At 30.2% G+C, this 20,162-nt stretch overlaps 1 protein-coding gene across 6 annotated transcripts in view; it reads right to left on the reverse strand.

Annotated features, from left to right (window-relative positions):
* Window positions 1-20,162, reverse strand: part of LOC111680600 — a 59,484-nt gene continuing 39,322 nt past the window's right edge. For 2 of the 6 annotated variants that reach the window (XM_046947474.1, XM_046947475.1), the window contains 6 exons: window positions 2,963-4,969; window positions 2,738-2,823; window positions 2,453-2,678; window positions 1,640-2,389; window positions 1,467-1,577; window positions 1-1,171 (listed from right to left, as the gene is read on the reverse strand). In XM_046947474.1, the coding sequence (XP_046803430.1) occupies window positions 413-1,171; window positions 1,467-1,577; window positions 1,640-2,389; window positions 2,453-2,678; window positions 2,738-2,823; window positions 2,963-4,804 (3,774 nt within the window). In that variant the 5' untranslated portion in view covers window positions 4,805-4,969 and the 3' untranslated portion in view covers window positions 1-412. Of the gene's footprint in view, window positions 1,172-1,466; window positions 1,578-1,639; window positions 2,390-2,452; window positions 2,679-2,737; window positions 2,824-2,962; window positions 4,978-7,193; window positions 8,401-20,162 lie in introns of those variants that run through there. The other 4 variants (XM_046947478.1, XM_046947479.1, XM_046947476.1 and 1 more) reach the window with 3 other exon arrangements.

Consider the following 20,162-nt stretch of genomic DNA (forward strand, 5'->3'; position numbering starts at 1 on the left):
GAATGAAATAGTTGAGGTTTGGTGTTTTTTTTTTTGGGATGGTTTGGAGTAGCTGGGGTCTTATGAAAAACTAGCATAAGATTTGGATGTTTAGGCGAATTAGATTCGTTTGTTTGTTTTAAATTAATATTAAAAATATATTTGTTCTTAAAAGTGTTTTTATAAGGTTTTCAAAGTTAATTATTTTTACTTGCTAATTAAGAGTTTTTGAAATGCATTTTAAAATTCCAGCAAGTATATTAATGTTAACTCAATAACCTTTTAGACTATTCAAACGAAAGTCTTCGAAGTGCTTACACCTATTGAAAGGATTAAAAAGTTAAGAGAAACATTTCCCTTTAAGGTTAATGTTCCCGTTTCAAATCCCCAAATCAAAATTGTAAACCATTTTATTATTATAGATCCTATTTTCTCAGGCTATTTCCTCCACATAGGTGGCAGGGAAAATGCCCACTTGATTCTTTAAAGCTCCCAACCACCAACCATCATCTTGTTTGGCATGAACTTCTATAATATCACCAGGATTTAATTCGAGTTCATCGTATAACTTCGGTGTATAATTATATAAAGCCTTACATCTACCTAAGACAACCACTGATGCTGCTGCTGTCGCTACATTTGTGGCCTCATTATTTAACTGTTCTTGCTGTAGTTCTGCTGAATTCTGATACAAATGATTTGTGCCATTCGCCAAAGACTTCTCAATATTATGTTTATGTTCTTTACGTCCTCCGTTAAGGGGACCCTGTTCGTCATCGTCTTCTTGTGAACTGAATTCATCGAAATCGGAGTCTTGTTGATTTGAACCACCATCAGCTTGGCCTCGATCACTACAGTTGTCATCGTATAGATTTGTGGCCGCATTTAGGGTTTTGGTTTTTTCATTGCCCGCTGTAACACATATTTGGGTTTTACTAGAGAACGTTTCAATATTGCTTTTGCTGCGATTGAAAGTTTTGATAAAGCCTTCTGAGCTGGTGCCATTATTAGCAGTGCTACTGTTGTCCAGACAACTGATATTCGATGTCGAAGTTGTGGTGTTTGACTGTGATATTGTATCGTATTCATGACTATCATCGCCACTGGCAGAGGAGTTCATTTTATCGTTGTTCTTTAGCCACAGCGGTACTTTGAGTATGCTCTGCTGAAGTCCTGTGCGATCTCGGGTTATCTGGAATATAATGAAAGCGATTAAGAAAAGGTATTAAATATAATCGAAATAGATAAATAGTTTGATAGATATATAGATAGATAGACAGATAGATAGATAGATAGATAGATAGATAGATAGATAGATAGATAGATAGATAGATAGATAGATAGATAGATAGATAGATAGATAGATAGATAGATAGATTGATAGATAGATAGATAGATAGATAGATAGATAGATAGATAGATAGATAGATAGATAGATATATATATAATTAACATTTTAAAACTTCGCCACTTAATATAAAAATTACCTGTATATGTTGAGCCAGAGGATGAGATGACCTTGGTTTATGATCCAATTCCAATAAAGCCGAATGAAGTTTAAAACGAGCTCCTTCCAAATAAGTAAGCATTGAACGTATCTATATATAATCGAATAACAATTAAAACGACAATCTTAACATAAATCCCCCAAAATACTTACATGATACAATTTGTCTGTGATATTCTGATGTTCCTGGCTATTCAACGATTGCGATAGATTCTTCAGGCCATTACGTGAACGTCTTTCCCTTTCCAAATCCGTTTTAACCAGTTGCAATAGCTTGACCAAAGCATGCTTACGCCTCTCTCGATTCATAGCCAAGGTAGTGTGTTCACAATAGAAATCGGGTAGCAATTGTTCGCTGGGACCCTCAGCATTACGTCTGATATTCTTAACAATTTGCATATCCTTAACAACATTACAATTATCTACCTGGGGCTGTAAACGCTGAACTAAACTCTCCAAGATGGGATTCATATTGGCAGTGAGACGTGAATAATTCGAGACAAAATTTTTCATATTAATTAAACGTTGATTTTCGATATTCTGTAAAATGGAAGAACCCCTCAGGACGGACATTTCCCAATCGACTCTGGCCCGTTCGGCTCTAACACACAAGGTGTAGTATTCAACATCGGCACGTTTAACAGTTTCTTCGGCTTTTTTGCGTTTATTATCGAGTTTGGCGCAATCCTTTTCGGCAGATTTAAGTTCTTTTTCGGCAGCTTGTTTATTGGAGCTTTGATGCAGCAATGCTATAGAGGGAGATTTTTGTATTCTAACATCCAACATGGCATCCTGCAGTTTTTCGTTTTCTCGGGCAGCAGCGTGAGAAGATTTTTTAGCTTTAGCCTCACTGGCACGCCATTCGGCTAAGACACGTGAAGCTTTATCCACATTGCTCTCGACCTGTTAATGAAAATAACGAAATTTTTCCATAAGTTTGTAAATAAAAGTATTTTTTTAACCTACCGATTTTCTGGTTTTATGATGTCCTTCTACAATAGTTTTTAAGGGCTTAACAATTTCCTCGGCTAAAGAGGCCGACAATTGACGATGTATATCACTGCGTGTCTCCATTTCAGTGGCCACTCCACGCCAGGCTTCTGCTATGGTGCCGGGTAATTCCCTACAGGCTTTATTTAATTTATTGGCCATTTTTGATAACGATTTTGAATACATAAGTTCAGAATCGATTCTGAAATATAAGAGCTTATAAGGGTTGGTTTTATTTTAAAAACATTTCAAAAATCTTACCTTTCTTGTAATATAATAATAAGTTCCTTGCCAAAATCTCCACCCTGTTTGATATAACGGCGCAATTCTTCGAAGCCATTTTGGCCCTAAAAATATAATAGAAAACAAAAATTTAATAAATTTATAGAATATAATAGAAACGATAAATAATTTGCTACAAAAACAAGCCACATTCTCTTTTAACAAAATAAAAACAATCTAAAAGAATCCTTTTAAAAATCTCACCTCTTGTCTAGCTTTCTTGGCCGCAGGTGAATCACCTTCGCCAGTTTCAAATGAATCGTTTAATTCATTGCTTTCATCGGCAATATTGTCACAACTAGTAGTTGTATTAGCCGAAGGTAAAGGACTTGTGGGTCCTTGACCTTCATACAAATTACACGAAGAATTCATTTTTGAATCTCTACCCGATTCATCCAAACTTTTCTCATGTGAAGCAGCCCTGCTGCTTATTGAATGTTTTAACAACATACTGCCATTTAGCGAGGGAGAATTTCTACATTCTGCATTACTTAGGTTAAGTTTGGAAGAATTCATTTTTTGCATTATCGGTTGTCTTTGAACGACATCTTTTATCTTCAAACCCTCCTCACCAATCCAGTGTTTAACCCCTGACCAGGATTTTTTGATTTTCTCCTTATTATGATTGAAATTAATCAAACGGGCATTTTTATTCTTTAGCAAAGTAATGCGCCTTTCGCTGGGCTTTAACTGATCCCGATGATTGCAATACTCCAAGTCTATATCTTGATTGAATTCCTCAGATTCATTTATTTGGCGGGTTATCTCATTTAGTTCATCAATTGAAACGAATAGCGTTTGAGGATTAAGACTTTGGCAGCTTACCGACTTTAAATCGTAATCTTCAAAATTGGATATTTGACTCAAGACACTTGTTTTGGAACCCATAGTACCAGACATATTACTGCAGGAATCTCTACGATTCATGGAAGTGGTACTGCTGAACATGACACTTCTGCGCTTGGTTCTACGTTGAGTTAAATTCTCAGCACTTTGAAAGACTTTTTGTTGAGACAAAAAACTGTTACGATTTTTTTCGGGATATAGCGGGGTATTGGGTTCACTTTTACTTTGTATCGAAGCAATCATAGAGGGTGAAGAGTTTTCCTTATCAGCCTCACAATCATCATCTACGTCATCATCATCATCATTCTCATTGTCTGTGGCTGCTAAGCTACATTTACTGGCTCCATATAGCTCCGGTAATTTGGGTAAATTCTCTTCCAATTCCTCCATTTCCACGGCAGTTAATTGCTGGTCCCCATTTAAATCCATAGATGGTGCTTTTTGTAAGTAAACTTTTAGCTCCGATTTGTGTAAGTTGTGGGCGGACTGTGAGTGATTTTTTTGGGAGAGTATAGAGGTAGGTCGAGAATTTTTGATGGATTCATAGTAATTTGACATTTGATTAACCGGTGTCAAATCACTATCTTGCGACTGAACCGACTCGGGGGAAGTTTCCTTTTCTTCTCTTTGGGGTGTAACAAACTTCTGTGGTGTTTCATATACCAAATCCTTATTATCAGAAACTTCTTTGTCTTCGCAAAGAGGTGTTCTCATTTTTTGCGGCGTTGCATAGGTCAACTCAAATTTATCCACCTGATCTGCAGACATAGGAGTACTTAAAGCATCCACAAATACCTCATTCTCACTGCCCGAAGAAGAGTGAACCTGCTGCTGAGAATCATTGAGTATGATGGGTACAGTACGTAAAGCAGCCACACCACCACCAATCATCTTCAGTCTCTCCTCACTAACATCAAATTGCTCAGCATCTAAAGTAGTGGAGGAGATTAGGACCGGAGCACCAATTTCCAAACGATGATCCTCCGATAATGAACCAGTCATATCATAACTACCCGATATTACTTTCTGTGGTGATCTGGCACGTGCCGCATGACTGCGTCGGGTTATTTTATTGCTTAGCGTAGAATAACGTTTGCTGATCTTATTTAATAAGCTATTATTGTTGTTATTGTTATTATGGCTGGTTTCCTCATCGGCGCTGATATTCAGCTTAAATTTTTGCGGTCTTAAACGATTCATTTTCTGTTATTTAGTTAGACATTAAAAACAATTTGTCTGTCCAAACGACAATTTTAAAAATGTTTTAATTTCACTTCTTCGTTTCTTTGTCTTTCCTGTTCTTTCTGTCTTCGTGCAGCGGCTCGTTCTTGTTTGCGAAAGACTCGATCTCTTTTCAATACTTCTCTAAAAATTTTCAATATTGTTATTTTGCGTTGTTTATTTAATACCAAAAACATTGTTACAATTTGAAAGACCAATGAGTGTATGGGCATTGGATAAGTTGTTAATCTTTTAAATTTTTTTAATTTTAAAACTATACAATTTAAGCAACATTATTAAATTTAATATAATTATTTATAAGTGAATTTTTGTTTAACTTGAAAATGTTTGTTTTTTTTTCAAAATTGATTGAAATAATAATGTTTATATGGTTGTATTTTTTAAAGTTGCCATTGCAGGGGAATTAGTTTAGATAGTTTCTTTATTTCATTTTAAAACATAGCGTTTTGAATCTATAGTCTAATCGATCGCAAATCGTCTTTCTCTTAAGATTAACATGAGAGCCAACAAAACCTTCAACCATCTAGTTCAAACATTGCTCACATATTCTCATCAAAATAGAATCGCAATCCTTACGATCGTCGTCTTCTTTCCAATAGAAAATATTCGAAGTATTTGCTAACCTAACTTAAAATTTTATATTATAATCTTTCTGAAGATCCTTTCGGGGTCAAAAACTATTCTATTGAGATTTATTTAAGATTTTAAGAGATTTATTTAGATTTAAGAGATTTATTTAGATCAAACTCTATATCGAGTTCTTCTTTCGGAATTGTATTGAGATTCATTCAAGATAGTTTCGATCTTCAGAGTCCTAACATATTCTTTCGATAATACATTATTCTAGCGAGACAAAGTTGGGACCTAAAACCTTCTTTTAAGATATTTCTATACGAAAACTTTTTAAAAGGATCATTTAGATAGAAAATTTTTTATTTAAATATCCGTTCGAATGAATATTATTGTTTGAACATATCTTATCTAAAGAACACTTTCAACAAGATCTTCCGGAAACAAAAAGGTTTCAATTGATATTTTTCGTGTGAGATATTTTATGTTTGAATATCTCTTTTCTAAAGAACATGTCTCTAGAACACTTTCATCGAGATCTTTCGGGATCAAATAAAGTTTTTATTGATTTTTTTCGTATGAGATACTTTTGAAGAATCTTTCGAATGAAAAGTTTTGTTTCAATATCTCTTTTCAAAAGAAAATGTCTCTATCTAGAACACTTCCACCAAGATCTTTCGGGAACAAAAACTTTTCTTTTAAGCTTTTTCGTATAAAATATTTTCGAAGATCTTTTCGAATGAAAAGTTTTGTTTGAATATCTCTTTTCTAAAGAGAATGTCTCTATTTAGAACACTTACACCAAGATCTTCCGGGAACGAATACTTTTCTTTTTCTTATGAAATATTTTCGAAGATCTTGAATGTCTCTTTTCAAAAGAAAATGTCTCTATCTAGAACACTTCCACCATAATCTTCCGGGAACAAAAACTTTTCTTTTGAACTTTTTCGTATGATATATTTTCGAAGATCTTTTCGAATGAACAGTTTTATTTGAATATCTCTTTCTAAAGAACATGTCTCTAGAACACTTCCACCAAGATCTTCCGGGAACTAAAACTTTCTATTGAGTTTTTTGTATGAAATATTTTCGAAGATCTTGAAGATATTTTGGGATCGAAAACTTTTGTGGTGAAGTCATTTCTATTCAACGATTTCTATGGAATATTTCTCTTTAAAGATCAATCCTTTTCAAACTAGATTTTTTTCAGATCGAAAACTTTTCTAGTATGATCTTTGCAAGTGCATATTTTGATTTAAGAAAACAGAGTAACTATTCAAAAATGATATTACTTGATCGGAAAACTTCTACTTTTGTACTATTAATCCTATAGTTTACAAATGTATTGCAATTAATTCCACAAATTGAAGTCGTAACCTTTTAAACCCTTCAACATACAAGTCGATATATCTTAAAGAACTTAATTAAGAACTAAAAAAATACAAATTGTTTAAAATGTAATCAACTATTTTAATACAATTTAACTATTTAACTATAAAGTCACCTATAAAATTTTGTAACAAGTGTCTTAACCCAAATAAGAAGAAAGAAAAAACACAACAAGAAAATTACTGAAAATTTAAACATATTCGACCATAAGAAAATCAGCTAATGAGGTCTTTAATTTAAAAGACAAACAAATGCAACAAACCAAATCAAAAAGCAAGTGAATGCAACACAACTATTTTAAAATAAATCATGCATTAATGCCACAACAAACTCATGAACAACGTGCGAACAAACGAAAGAACGAACGAACAATAACAAACAGACCCACCTGACTAAAATGTTGAACGAAGGAGCTTAGAACAGAGAGGTAGCTAGCCAGTAAGTAAATAAGAAAGAGGTAATGGTGTTAAACTGGAGAGGAAGTTGTAGAAAGGAAAACAAAACTTTTCTTTCACACACTATACTTGATGCTTATGATGAACAACTGCAACAACATCAAAGTATTTAGAGTTGAGAACCGTTATAGGTATTTTGATACTTGCAACTAAAACCCATTTAACCATTAAGTCCCATGTCCGGTATGGGGTTAATACGTTTCACACACAGGGCACATTTACGATTCTAGTTTATGTTTTGCACTTCTTTAGTTGGGTTTGTGTCAACGCTCTTTTTGTGGGCAACATAAAGTGTGTGTGATAGTATTGCAAGAAGAAGAAAAGCATGAAACCTCAAAATGTTTATGGTTTCGAATAGATTTTCAAATACAAAAGAATTTCAAATCTTTTTTTCTGCCTTTTTTTTTGCTTTCTGTTAATGTTCTGTTGATAATTGTAAATGTAAGTAGAAGTAGAAAAAACCTATAGAGGTCGCTGTTACTTATTTTAAGCGGTTTATGCTCGTAATACATACAAACAAAGAAATAAACTAAATGTTTAGAAAACAAGTGCAACAAATCTTGCAATACTGCAGCAGTTCCACTTTTTTGCTCTTCAATTCTTTATATGTATTTCGGTGTTGTGTGGGGTTTGCTGTGGTCGTTGTTCGAGGTTTACGGAGGTTACATTTCGGTTTTATTTTCTAGATAAGTTGTCGTCGTCTTGTAAGTTTGCTTACAGTTCGGTATGTAATTTTTTCAAATGATTGAAAAAAAGCAAACAACAGGTAAATACTTCAATTACCACCAGTAGATAATTGTCATTAGGTGCATTTGTAGACGAGTGCGAAATGAGAGCGGTGCTGCGGCAGCTGCAGCAGCCGCTTTAGTTGTGGCATTTGTTGACGTTGAGGTATAAAGACATTTTAGTTTTTTGTGGCGCGTGTGATGATGCATTGAATTATTAACGTTTTTTTTAGTTTGTTAATTTATTTATTTTATAACTTTTTTTGTTTGTCTTGTTGAAGTAATTACTTAACTGCTAATTGGGGAAATATAGTCTTGTAATTTGATTAAAAAAATATGATTTTTTTACGCTTGTAACTGCACTTGTTTGGTTTGACGCGTTGCATTTACATTTAAAGCTGTGCTGAAGTTTTCTCTATAAAAAAATTCAAAGTAAATTTCTATAGAAAATTTATATAAAAAAATTTTCGATATAAATTTTTGTAAAAAATTTAGTCTAATATTTGCTTGATTCAAATTGCTATTTAAAAATTTCTAAAATATTCGATAGAAGTATATTTACAGTATTTGGTATTATAATTTACAGAAATGTCTTTTTAAAGAATTTTTAGTTCAGTTCTAGTTCAGTTCAGTTCAGTTCTAGTTCAGTTCTAGTTCAGATCTAGTTCAGTTCTACTTCAGTTCTAGTTCAGTTCTAGTTCAATTCTAGGTCAATTCTAGTTCAGTTCTAGGTCAGTTCTAGTTCAGTTCTACTTCAGTTCTAGTTCCGATCTAGTTCCGATCTAGTTCAGTTCTAGTTCAGTTCTAGTTCAGTTCTAGTTCAGTTCTAGTTCAGTTCTAGTTCAGTTCTAGTTCAGTTCTAGTTCAGTTCTAGTTCAGTTCTAGTTCAGTTCTAGTTCAGTTCTAGTTCAGTTCTAGTTCAGTTCTAGTTCAGTTCTAGTTCAGTTCTAGTTCAGTTCTAGTTCAGTTCTAGTTCAGTTCTAGTTCAGTTCTAGTTCAGTTCTAGTTCAGTTCTAGTTCAGTGTTTGCCGATCTTTATTTAACAGTTGTATATAGTTCACAGTTAAAAACTCAGTGGAAAGTTTGTCAATAGATCTATAGAAACATAGATGTGTAATTTATAATTTAATAAAAACATTTTCTCATCAATTTCATTATCTGAAAGGAATTTTAAGAACACCTGCGTAAATACAATGTCAACAACATTTCAAAAATGAAGTCAAAATACTAGAAAAACTTAATGTGATAAGAAGAAGCTTAATGTTTAAGAAATCACCCTAAATTAATAAAAAAATAAGCGAATATGCATAAAACTAATGATATTAACATCCAACACCAGCTTCAACTTACACAAGAGTTTAGTCCGATCGTAACTTTACTCAAATTTCTGCAATCGCTGCAGAAATAATAATTTAAGTACGATCACTGTTACCTAAATATATATCTACTCCTATATCTGTTACACTTACTTACTTTTAAAATACGGAAATTGTTTTATGTATATTTTTTTTGCTATTTATTTCAATTTGATTCACATTAGAAAATAATTGTAATTACATTTATTTGTTTCGCATTTGTCATACTTAACTCTCTAATTTTTTTCTTCGTGTTATTATTTTAACTTTATCTAAGTGTATTATGCATTTATTTCTGTTCATTCTTTTTGTTTCTTATTTAAAGTCACCCAGTTTTTAAACAGATAATGAAATCTAATGGAAGCCATAGTAATTAAGTTATTTGCTTGGCTAATGATAAATTAGACGAAATGTAGTTACTTTGGTAGACGATATAATATAAGAGAAAAATAAGGTGGAAAAAATTATAAAATATTTTATTATAATAAAGTATGTATTTATAAAAATTCCAACTTTTCAAAAATTTCTAGCTTTATCATGTAGGGCGTAAATATCATTATATAATTACAGAATAATATACTTCACTCACTCGTTTGCCAACTAATCCATAAATTTTAATTTCAATAACTACAATTGTAAAAATCGAACATACGCAACATTAAATAAATAACTCGAAATGTTAAGAACGTACAATAATATTCTCAAGTGTCTATTTGTGTATAATGGATCTTGAGACAACAAATATCCTTAGGACAGAGATTGAACGAAAAAAAGTACTGCTAAATTAAGCATACAACTTACCAATCAGTGAACGACAAGAGGCCAACTAAATTGTGAAGATTATTTTCAATAACCTTGAAAATTGGTAATAATTTAAGTTGCAAAATGTATTGAACCAATAAATGCTGCAAACAATTACAAATATTCTTGCTTACTGGTCATACTATAGAAGATGTAACTTCCATTTAATGCGTTCACACTAGTAAAGAAAATTGAAGCACAACTTACAACAAATGTGAAATATTCGACACAATTATTCGGTTCTAGTTCTTGTGATTTGGTTTAGTTCTTGTTAAGTTCTATTTTAGTTCTAGTTCAGTTATAGTTCAGTTCTAGTTTAGTTCTAGTTCAGTTCAAGTTCAGTTCTAGTTCAGTTCTAGTTCAGTTCTAGTTCAGTTCTAGTTCAGTTCTAGTTCAGTTCTAGTTCAGTTCTAGTTCAGTTCTAGTTCAGTTCTAGTTCAGTTCTAGTTCAGTTCTAGTTCAGTTCTAGTTCAGTTCTAGTTCAGTTCTAGTTCAGTTCTAGTTCAGTTCTAGTTCAGTTCTAGTTCAGTTCTAGTTCAGTTCTATTACAACTAATCGAATAATCAATTAAAATTTCTAAAAACAAAACTCAGAATCGAATACGCGTTAATAATTTTTATTGAAATTTTAATCGATGTCAGTGTAACTAGCAGATAGATATGAATATGAATAAATCTGGTATTTAATATGACGTCGTGTAGTCATTTCCAACTTCTAAAAGAATCCACGAAAAGAGGAATATAAAAGAAATTCATATCGGCAACATCGCCATATGAATGAAGATTTAAAAGGTTGCTGTTAAAAGCAGAGAACCATTATAAAACAACATGTCTGCTGTACATATTACACAGGACACAGAGTAAAGGAGAAGTATGGTTGCTTGTGTTTTTTACCCAAAGATGCAATGAAATGCAATTCAATGATGCCTATGCCCTCAAAATCCTTAAGATGTCAAGAGCATTTTCGCGTTGTTGCTTTTTATAAATATATGTATATGTATGTTTAGAATATGTATGTTGTAACAGCATTCAAAAACATAAAAGCATTTTTTTCTATCATTCCTTAAAATACACATGTAATTGCATTTTGTTTTAATGTTTGCCTTGTTGTTGTATATGTACAATCTAGTAGTTATGGATTTTCTTTTTTATTTTTATATAAAATTTTTATTTTTTTATGTTACTGCAATGTTGCAATTACATTTTGTACGATTGTTGTGAGTACATTTTTAGCTCTGATGCCTTAAACATTCAGACATGTTGTGCCTGCTGATCCTTTAAGGTTTGAGGTATGAGCTCAGTAGCTATTTTGTATGTTTCACATTTATTTATAAAATGTTTCTTCACTTGTTGTTGTCATCTTGTTGTAAAGGTGGCAATTTATAAAAAATCACGTACAAGTAATTTTAACACAATAAATGAAAAAAAAAATTGTAAGAAAAAAACTTTTTAATTTGAGACATCATTCATGAGATTCTTCTTCAACAATTCTAGAGTAGAGAAAATATGTAGGAACATACTTGAAATTTATCCAGAGCATATCTATCTAATTAGAGTTTATTTTTACACTTTAATTGTAAAGACAAATCAATTCTGTAAAAAAAACTATAAAAACTGCCTAAACATCTTATTATCTCTTAAGTACTAGTGTTAAGTTTTAGGTTTTGTTCTAGGAAATCTTTTGATAAAGTTAAAAACCAACTGGCTTTAGCAAAGATCAATGAAAATTTTAAAGATCTACTAGATGTACCAAGTTGTTGTTAAAAGTTTCTTCTTTACAATGTTTCCATTATTTAAGTAAATTTTAATTAATCACAACTTTTTCAATATCATTATTTGAATCCTTTTAACTAATGCACGTAAAGAAATTTATTAAAATTCATTTGCTAGTTTGTGAATTTTAAAATGGTATTAAAGCGACTGTTTTCAAACTAAAAAATCCCATAAAACTTGCAACTTTATATGTAAATTTATGTGGCAATAATATAAAAATAAACCAACTGCTAGTTGATGGAATTGTAACTTTAGCCGTAGTTAATACGAAGAACCTGAAGATTAACTGTAAGTAAAAGTATGTTTGTCAATGGAGACACATTATTAAATCAATACCCTACAGATGGTTAAAGAAAATCAATAAAGAAAGACAAATGTGAAAGTATCTACAGCTTTTATACAACTCTGCTGCAAAATATTCTATAAAAAAGCTTTAATGGATATTTAACGCTCTTTATAATAATCCATAACGTTTTCTTAAAAATATTATTAACGTATATTTGGTATAGTATTCTTTAGAAAAACATTAATATTTGTTGGATACAGTTTTCTTTAGAAAAGCTTTAACGTATATTCGATACAGTTTTTCTTAAAAAAGCTTTGATTAATATCAGATACAGTTTTCTTTAGAAAAGCTTTAACCGATATCTGATACACTTTTCATAAGATAATTAACATATATTGATATAGTATTCCTTAATGAATATTCGAAACAGTTTTCTTTGAAAAAGCTTTACAGTTCTTTACAGTTTTGTTTAAAAAAGCTTTAATAGTTTTCTATAGAAAAGCTTTAATATTCCACATAGCTTTCTTAAGTAATGCTTTTTTATAGAAAAGCATTGAAGGGTATCTTTACTTAAGAAAAGCCAACAAATTTTCTTCATAAAAGTTATAACGGATTTTCGATACAGTTTTCTTTAGAAAGATAATTCCTTTGATAAACCTATATATTGATCATTTTTGATAAAAAATTAAAGCTTTTTTATATTTACCTTAGTTTTCTTTAAAAACGTTTTACATCTTTGGGAAAAACTTTGTTGATTGTCCTACACAGCTTTCTATAAGTAAGATTTGTTGGATATCAAACACAGTTTTCTATGGAGAAGCTTTGTTCATTGTATAAAACAGCTTTTTCGGCGGTTTGTTGAATACCCAGTACAATGTTTAAGTATTTAAAAGCTTTTGTGGATATTTTTTTCTATATAAAGCTTTGATGAATAATGAACACAATTTCCAAGATATAAACTTTGCTGGACATGCAACACAATTTCCTATAGAATATCTTTATTGAATATATAGAAAACTTTTGACGGATATCGGGCAAAGAAACGCTTTCTTACAACTTCTAAGGCATTTCTCTAAAAAAAGCTTTTTGTTTAAAATGCGAATATGTATAAAATTGTCAAAGATAAAGAGTAGACAAAAAAAAACTAATAAACAACAAAGTAAATATGTAACTGCTAATTCTATGAAAGTCAGATCATTAAATGTTTAAATAAGGAAAAAAACTTCAAGATTTATTACAATAGTAAGAGATTACTTTTGTACCAAACTGTCTGTATTTGTATACAAAAACGTTTGTAAGATATTATGAAATCATTAAAGTCGTAATTTAAAGAAAGTGTTGTACTGCCCTCTTTTCTAACAGCGAATGAATGTTGAAAAAAATTTCTTTAAATTAACAAAACTACGCTCATGGCAATGAAATCTGTTAAAGAGAATCTTTTCGCTAAATAATATGCTCCATGACTTTGTTGTTGTATTGAGTAAAGTGTAGTGAATACATTTATGATTGTGAGAGTATTGTATGCACTTACCCCAGCAGTGGCATTAATCTGAACATAAACATCTGATGATCAGTTCCCCCAAAAATATAAAAAAACATGTGTAAATGTGTACAGCTAGTACTCTTTAGACGGCTAAATTTTATATAATATATTGTTACCATTACTACTATAATGGGGAGCATGGAAATTTACCCTTCCCCCCCCAAAAAAAAAACCGAAAATTTTTCATACGAAATATACAAATGAGGAAAAGGGGAAATTAGTGAAAAAAAAACAAAAGTCCCCCTCCCCCAAATACTAGAGCTGTATCCGAAGCTGGTGGGAAAGGTATTATGCGTTTGTGCTGATGTTTGTACACCCACCTTAAAGTATACCAGTCGGTTCAGAATAACTTTCTGAGTCGATTTAGCTATGTCCGTCTATCCGTCCGTCTGTCCTTTCGTCTACAGATAAGCTCAGGATAACTTAATTTTTATCCAAAGACGAACGCTTTTTAAATTGGTTGAAATCGATCCATTATTTTGCCTAACCAACATTTCTAAGGATACGCCCATATTGACCCCTACTCCTCCAAGAGCCCGTTTCTAGAAAATCTCTTTTTTAGAAACATTAAGAAAAAGTATTCCGTATTAACGTAAAAAACATATTAAATGCTTTGTTCTTTTAAAAATAATCCACATACTGATTGGTGTAGGGTACCATATGATCGGTCATGCCCGACTATACATTCATACTTGTTTTGGGGATATTTTCATTCAAAAGCTTTAAAAGGTTCAGGTTTGCAGTTTCAATTTTGTTCTTGCTTTTTAAGGCCGTTATTAAAGGCTTTAATGGTAATGTAGTGAGTTTTGTGGCACAAATAAATAGTAAATTTAACTAGAGTGTATTTTGTTTGTTTTTGTTTTTATTTTTTTTGATGAGTTTCAAAAGATATTTTGAGTTTATTAGTTTGCATGAGTATTCAATTGTTCGTTTGCTTGTTTTTTTTTCGCTAAGTTGGAGGTTCATATTTATTCATTTAAAATGATGTTGTTTATCTGTAACAATTTACATTGTTTACATGTATTTATTTATTTATGGTCTTTTGTTTTGATACATTTTCATTTAATTTTGTCAGTAGTTGAATTTGACTCTTAAATAATTGACTAGAGAAAGATTTTCCCCTCCAAATGCCAAAAACAAATTAACTTTCGTTTTTATATGTTTTGTTAAACATTTATAAATAAATGTGAGATGTTTAACATTAATTAATTTTAGGGTGATTTAAAATGATCTGCACTAGTTTCGTTTAAAAGCTGCTGTAAAAAATAACCCTCAATTAAATAAAAATTATTTATAGAAAAAAACTTTTAAACCATATTTTTTATTAATTAAAATATGTGTGCTTTTTCAAAATTTATAAAAACCAACAAATTTTTTTGAGTTAAAAACACCAAAAAATTTATTTTATTAAAGCTTTTAATGCACTAAAAAAGTAGCCAAAAATAAATGGCCTCGTTTGGGGACAAAAAAAAAAAAAAAAAAGACAAGAAATTATGACAAAATAAACACATTTCTTATTTGGCTTTTTCTGTCTTTGGTATAAATACAAAAAAAAAAAAAAAAAAAAACAACACAAATCTGTGCCAAAATCAACAAATATTTTATATTTATTATTTTTTTTCTAGCCTTTTTTTAACAACTTTTATTATTATTTTAATAGACAAATTTTCTATGCAAAATTAAAATTTTCATTAAAAATATTTAAAAAATTTTAAATAAAAGTGAAACCTTGTTAATGAAGCTTTAAAATAAATAGTAATTACTTGAACTAAAGTCTAATGTCATAAAAGTTAATTTGAATTCATAATTATAGACATTAAATGATTAGTTAAGTAATTAAAACTGAGAAATTTGAAAGATTTCAAAAGAAAAGCTTTGATATAAATATCCCAATCAGATTTATAAAGGAGTGCTTTGATTTCCTAAAGATGTGGCCGGACATATTTTTCTATAATATAATTTCACAAATATTCGGCCGTTTTTTCTATAGAAGAACTGTGCCGAAGATCCGATTAGTTTTCTAAAGAAAAACTTTCATGGATATTTGAAATTGAAAGCGGATATTCAAAAAGTTTTGCTTGATGCTCAAAAAAGTTCTTTGTAGTATAGGTTGGTCTGATACTTATTCTACAAAGTTTGTTTTAGAAAACCTATGTTTTAAAAATTGCTTTGATGACGAATGTTCAGCTTAGTTTTCTTTAGAGAAGCTTCGACGTGTTTCCGACACAGTTATTAAAAGAAAAGCTTTGACAAATATTTAAGTTTCTATAGAAAAGACTTATATCAGATAAGGTGTTTTGTAGACAAGCTTTTTTTGTATTGAAAAGCTTTGGCAAGTTTCCAAAATAGTTTTGACAAATTTTCGAAACAGTTTTCTATAGAAAATAAAGGGAATATTATACACACTTTTCTATAAAAGCTTTGACGAATATCCAACATATTTTTCTATAGAAAAGCTTTGACGGATATCCGACAAAACTTTTCTATAGAAAAGCATTGACGAATATCTTTTTTATAGAAAACTTTTGGGGGATATCCGATACACTTTTCTTTAGAAAAGCTTTGAAGAATATCCGACTTACTTGTATAGTTAAGTTTTGAAAGATATCCAACACATATTTCTATATAGAAGCTTTATGTACAAGTTTTCTAAAAAAAAGCTTTGACAGATGTCGTACACAATTTTCTATGGGAATGCTCTGGTGGATATCAGGCCTAGTTTTCTATAGAATAACTGTAACTTCTATCAGACTGTGTTCTACAATAAAGGCAAGGTTATTTTATTGAAGTAATCGACAAGAGAGTCGACACACTTGTGTCCATATATTGATTCCGTTGTGATACCCTGAAGCAGATCGCACTTCGATGCATTACGTGTCAATGTTCGGTGCAGAGTTAAACCAAACTGAGACAGGGGCAATGAATACTATCCTATTTATATCCATCCTGGATAGATCCGCTGTGTCGTGCATCGTCGGACTCCTCATACCAGCAGGACTTGTCTGCTGTGAGGACAGGACAGTGACAGAGGAAATAATTGAATGAAATATTGAGTCTTCTAGCATGTTCACCTATTTTGCTAACCCTAGAAAGCACTATAAAACAGTGAGTTCTTTTGCAAAGAATCATAGAATGACCAGTGCCGTCTGGAAATTGAGCAAGTAGTCAGTGATGCTCATCTGATTTGAGCAGTCCTAATATCAGCTTTAAATCAGTGTCTATTTTCATGATCGAAAAATTGTATATAAATTCATATCACAACTTTTGTTTTCCACTGTAAGCTAATGTAAGTAATAATTCAAATTGCTAGAATAATTAAAACTCGTTTTGTTATGGTTTTTTATATACATATACTTCGAATTAAATTTAACTAAATAATTTCAGCCACATTAAAGACAAATCAAACTGAACTTTGTATATAAAAAATATGAAACATTTTGAAATTTAAAAAACAAAATTAAAATTATATGTGTACAGTATTTTCCGTTGTATTTGCTTAAATAATGACGTTTATTTCCCTCTAAGGCGATAATAAGTTAATGAAAAAAAGCAAGACAGCAATTTTATCATTTTGCAAACAAGAAAATATAAATAAAAAAAATTATATAAATTTTCGAACGTATGTTTGCTTATATTTATCATTAGATTTTAGTTATATTTTTGTCTAAAAATCATAAACGTATGGCAACTAATGTAAACAATTTTTTTTCTAAATTTCCAAAGTTTTTCATTTTTTTTTTTGCAAAATCTAGAAGAAGCACAAAAAACATGTTGTTTTACGCCACCCAAGTGCAAACAACCTCAAACTTTAGCAAATTGCGTGAGTTAATGCGGTTTTTAATATTTTTTTGTTTTTACATTATTTTGCAGAATTTAATTTTTATTTTTTTTGTGTTTGTTACTATAGAATAATAAAATTTAAATATTTTAAATCTTAAATAAATATCTGAGATAAAAATTGTTGAACGTGTTATTAAGACAATTTTGCTATTCATTTGAATGGCCTTTCTTATCTGGCTTTAACTAAAGTTATTCATGTGAGAAAATTTTAATGCATCATCCATAATTTATAAACATAACTTTTTTTATTTATTAAAAAAAAGTTATATAAATCATAAGATAAATAAGATAAACAATTATGAAATGGGGAAAAAATTTAAAGATATTTATAACTTTTCTAGCAAATGTTGCGGATTTGATAAGAGTTCTTCTCTATTGTTTAAATAGAGAAATTTTATAGCTGTTAGAAAACGCTATTTAAAAGATCAAAACTTATAACTAAACAAAAGCTTTTTTATTGCTGTAACGCTTTTTAAATAGATGTGATTTAACTCTATTTTCTTTAGAAGAAAATGTTCCCCCCTCTGGATCCATATATATAGAAAAGCTTTGACGGGTATCCGACACAATTTTTTGGTAAAGCTTCAAAAAATATTGGACAGAGTGTTCCCTTGAAATGTTTGACGGATTCCGACACAGTTTTTTATAGAAAAGCTTTAAGTAATATTCGACACAGTGTTATTTCGAAACCTTTTAAAGGAATTCTGCCACAGTTCTTCATAGGAAAGTTTTGACAGATATCTGAAACGGTTTTCTAAAGAAAAGTTTTGATGGATATACGACACAGTTTTCTATAGAAAAGCTTTGACGGATATCCGACAGAGTTTTCAATAGAAAAGCTTTGACGGATATCCGACACAGTTTTTAATAGAATAGTTTTAATAGATATCCAAAACACCTTTAAAAAAAGCTTTTACATATATCCGGTACAGTTTCTTCAAAAACGCTTTGACGGATATTCCACACAATTTTCTATAGAAAAGCTTTGACTGATATCCGACACAATTTGCTGTTTAAAAACTTTCTTGGTTATTCGGGCAAACTTTTTTATAAAAAAAAACTTTACCGGATATCCGCACAAAGTGTTCTATAGAAAATGTTTTTGGAATTCACTACAAAGTTTTCTATAAAGTAGCTTTTATACAATATTTATAATGTTATCTATAGTAAAGCTTTCTCCAAAAAACCAACAAAGTTTTCACAGCAAAACTTTCTGGGATATTCAAACAAAGTATTCTATATAAAAAAACTTTCTCAGAAATCTCCTAGTGTTCTCTCTAAAAATATTTCTCGAATATCACACAATGTCATATAAAGAAAAGCTTTCACTAAAGCAATCTTCTAATAAAAAATTCTCGGATATTAGACACAGACACATTGGCGGATATCCAACGCAATTTTTATAGAAAAGCTTAAAAGCTTTCCATAAAAATACTTAACAGATATGCCGCCTTAGTATTCTATGACCAATTCACTTTCCTTAATGAAAAAATTGTTAGAAAATATTTTATTTTAATGTTAAAGCTTTTAATCATATTTTTTATAAATCACAAAAAAACAAATTACTTTAAACAACCGAAAAAAAGTATAAAATCACTTTTTTTAAACTATTTTATAATTTGACATTTTAATGGATTTCCCAGAATTAAGAGAGAAAAACAAATCAAATTTTCTACCAAAAAAAAATATAACAACATGATGTTACAAAATTTTCAAAAAAATTCTTGTAAATCATTTAAGAAAAATGAAACTCTATAAAACATAAAAAAGTAAAATACCAGCTTAATTTTATTACAACGTTTTTTTATGACAATTTATGTCAAAGATTAGATTCTGATAAAAGAAAACAACAAAAACACAAGACACCCAAAAAGAATGAATGTTCACTATATATTTAAACTAAATCAAATTGTCAGACAACTGTTTCTAAGCCCCAAAAAGAAGAAAATAAATAAACAATGACCAACCAAACTGCAGCAAACCTTAAGAGACATATTAACAGCAGGTGAAAAATTTTCAAACAAATTTTTAAAGAAATCTTTTCAGAAAGGTCATAAAACTCTTTCGTTTATATTCAAACTAAAATAAATTTATAACAAAAGTGTGTTTTTTATTAAAATATGCGGATCTTTTGTTAAAAAACGAGTAATTTATGAATTTCTTTGATATTGGACATTTTTTCTATTATTTACTGGGTGTATTCATATTTAATTATCTGAAGATATAGAAAATTTGTATTTATTTGAATACACCCTACTTGGGTATAGTGGGTGTGTTAATTTAATGACAAATACTTATTAAATTTTTGGAAACATTTCTTATTTACTTTTGTTTTGTGTCACATTATTAATATGAAATTAAATTAATCCTTATTATTACTGAATTTAACAGGAACATTTTTAGACTAGTCTCTAGTGCAGTATATAGTCTAGTCTATAGTCTATTCTATAATCTAACCAGACTGTAGTCTAAACTATAGTCTAGTCTATAGTCTAGTCTATAGTCTAGTCTATAGTCTAGTCTATAGTATAGTCTATAGTCTAGTCTATAGTCTAGTCTATAGTCTAGTCTATAGTCTAG

The sequence above is a fragment of the Lucilia cuprina genome, chromosome 3 (genome assembly GCF_022045245.1).
Source record: "Lucilia cuprina isolate Lc7/37 chromosome 3, ASM2204524v1, whole genome shotgun sequence".
Taxonomy (NCBI): domain Eukaryota; kingdom Metazoa; phylum Arthropoda; class Insecta; order Diptera; family Calliphoridae; genus Lucilia; species Lucilia cuprina.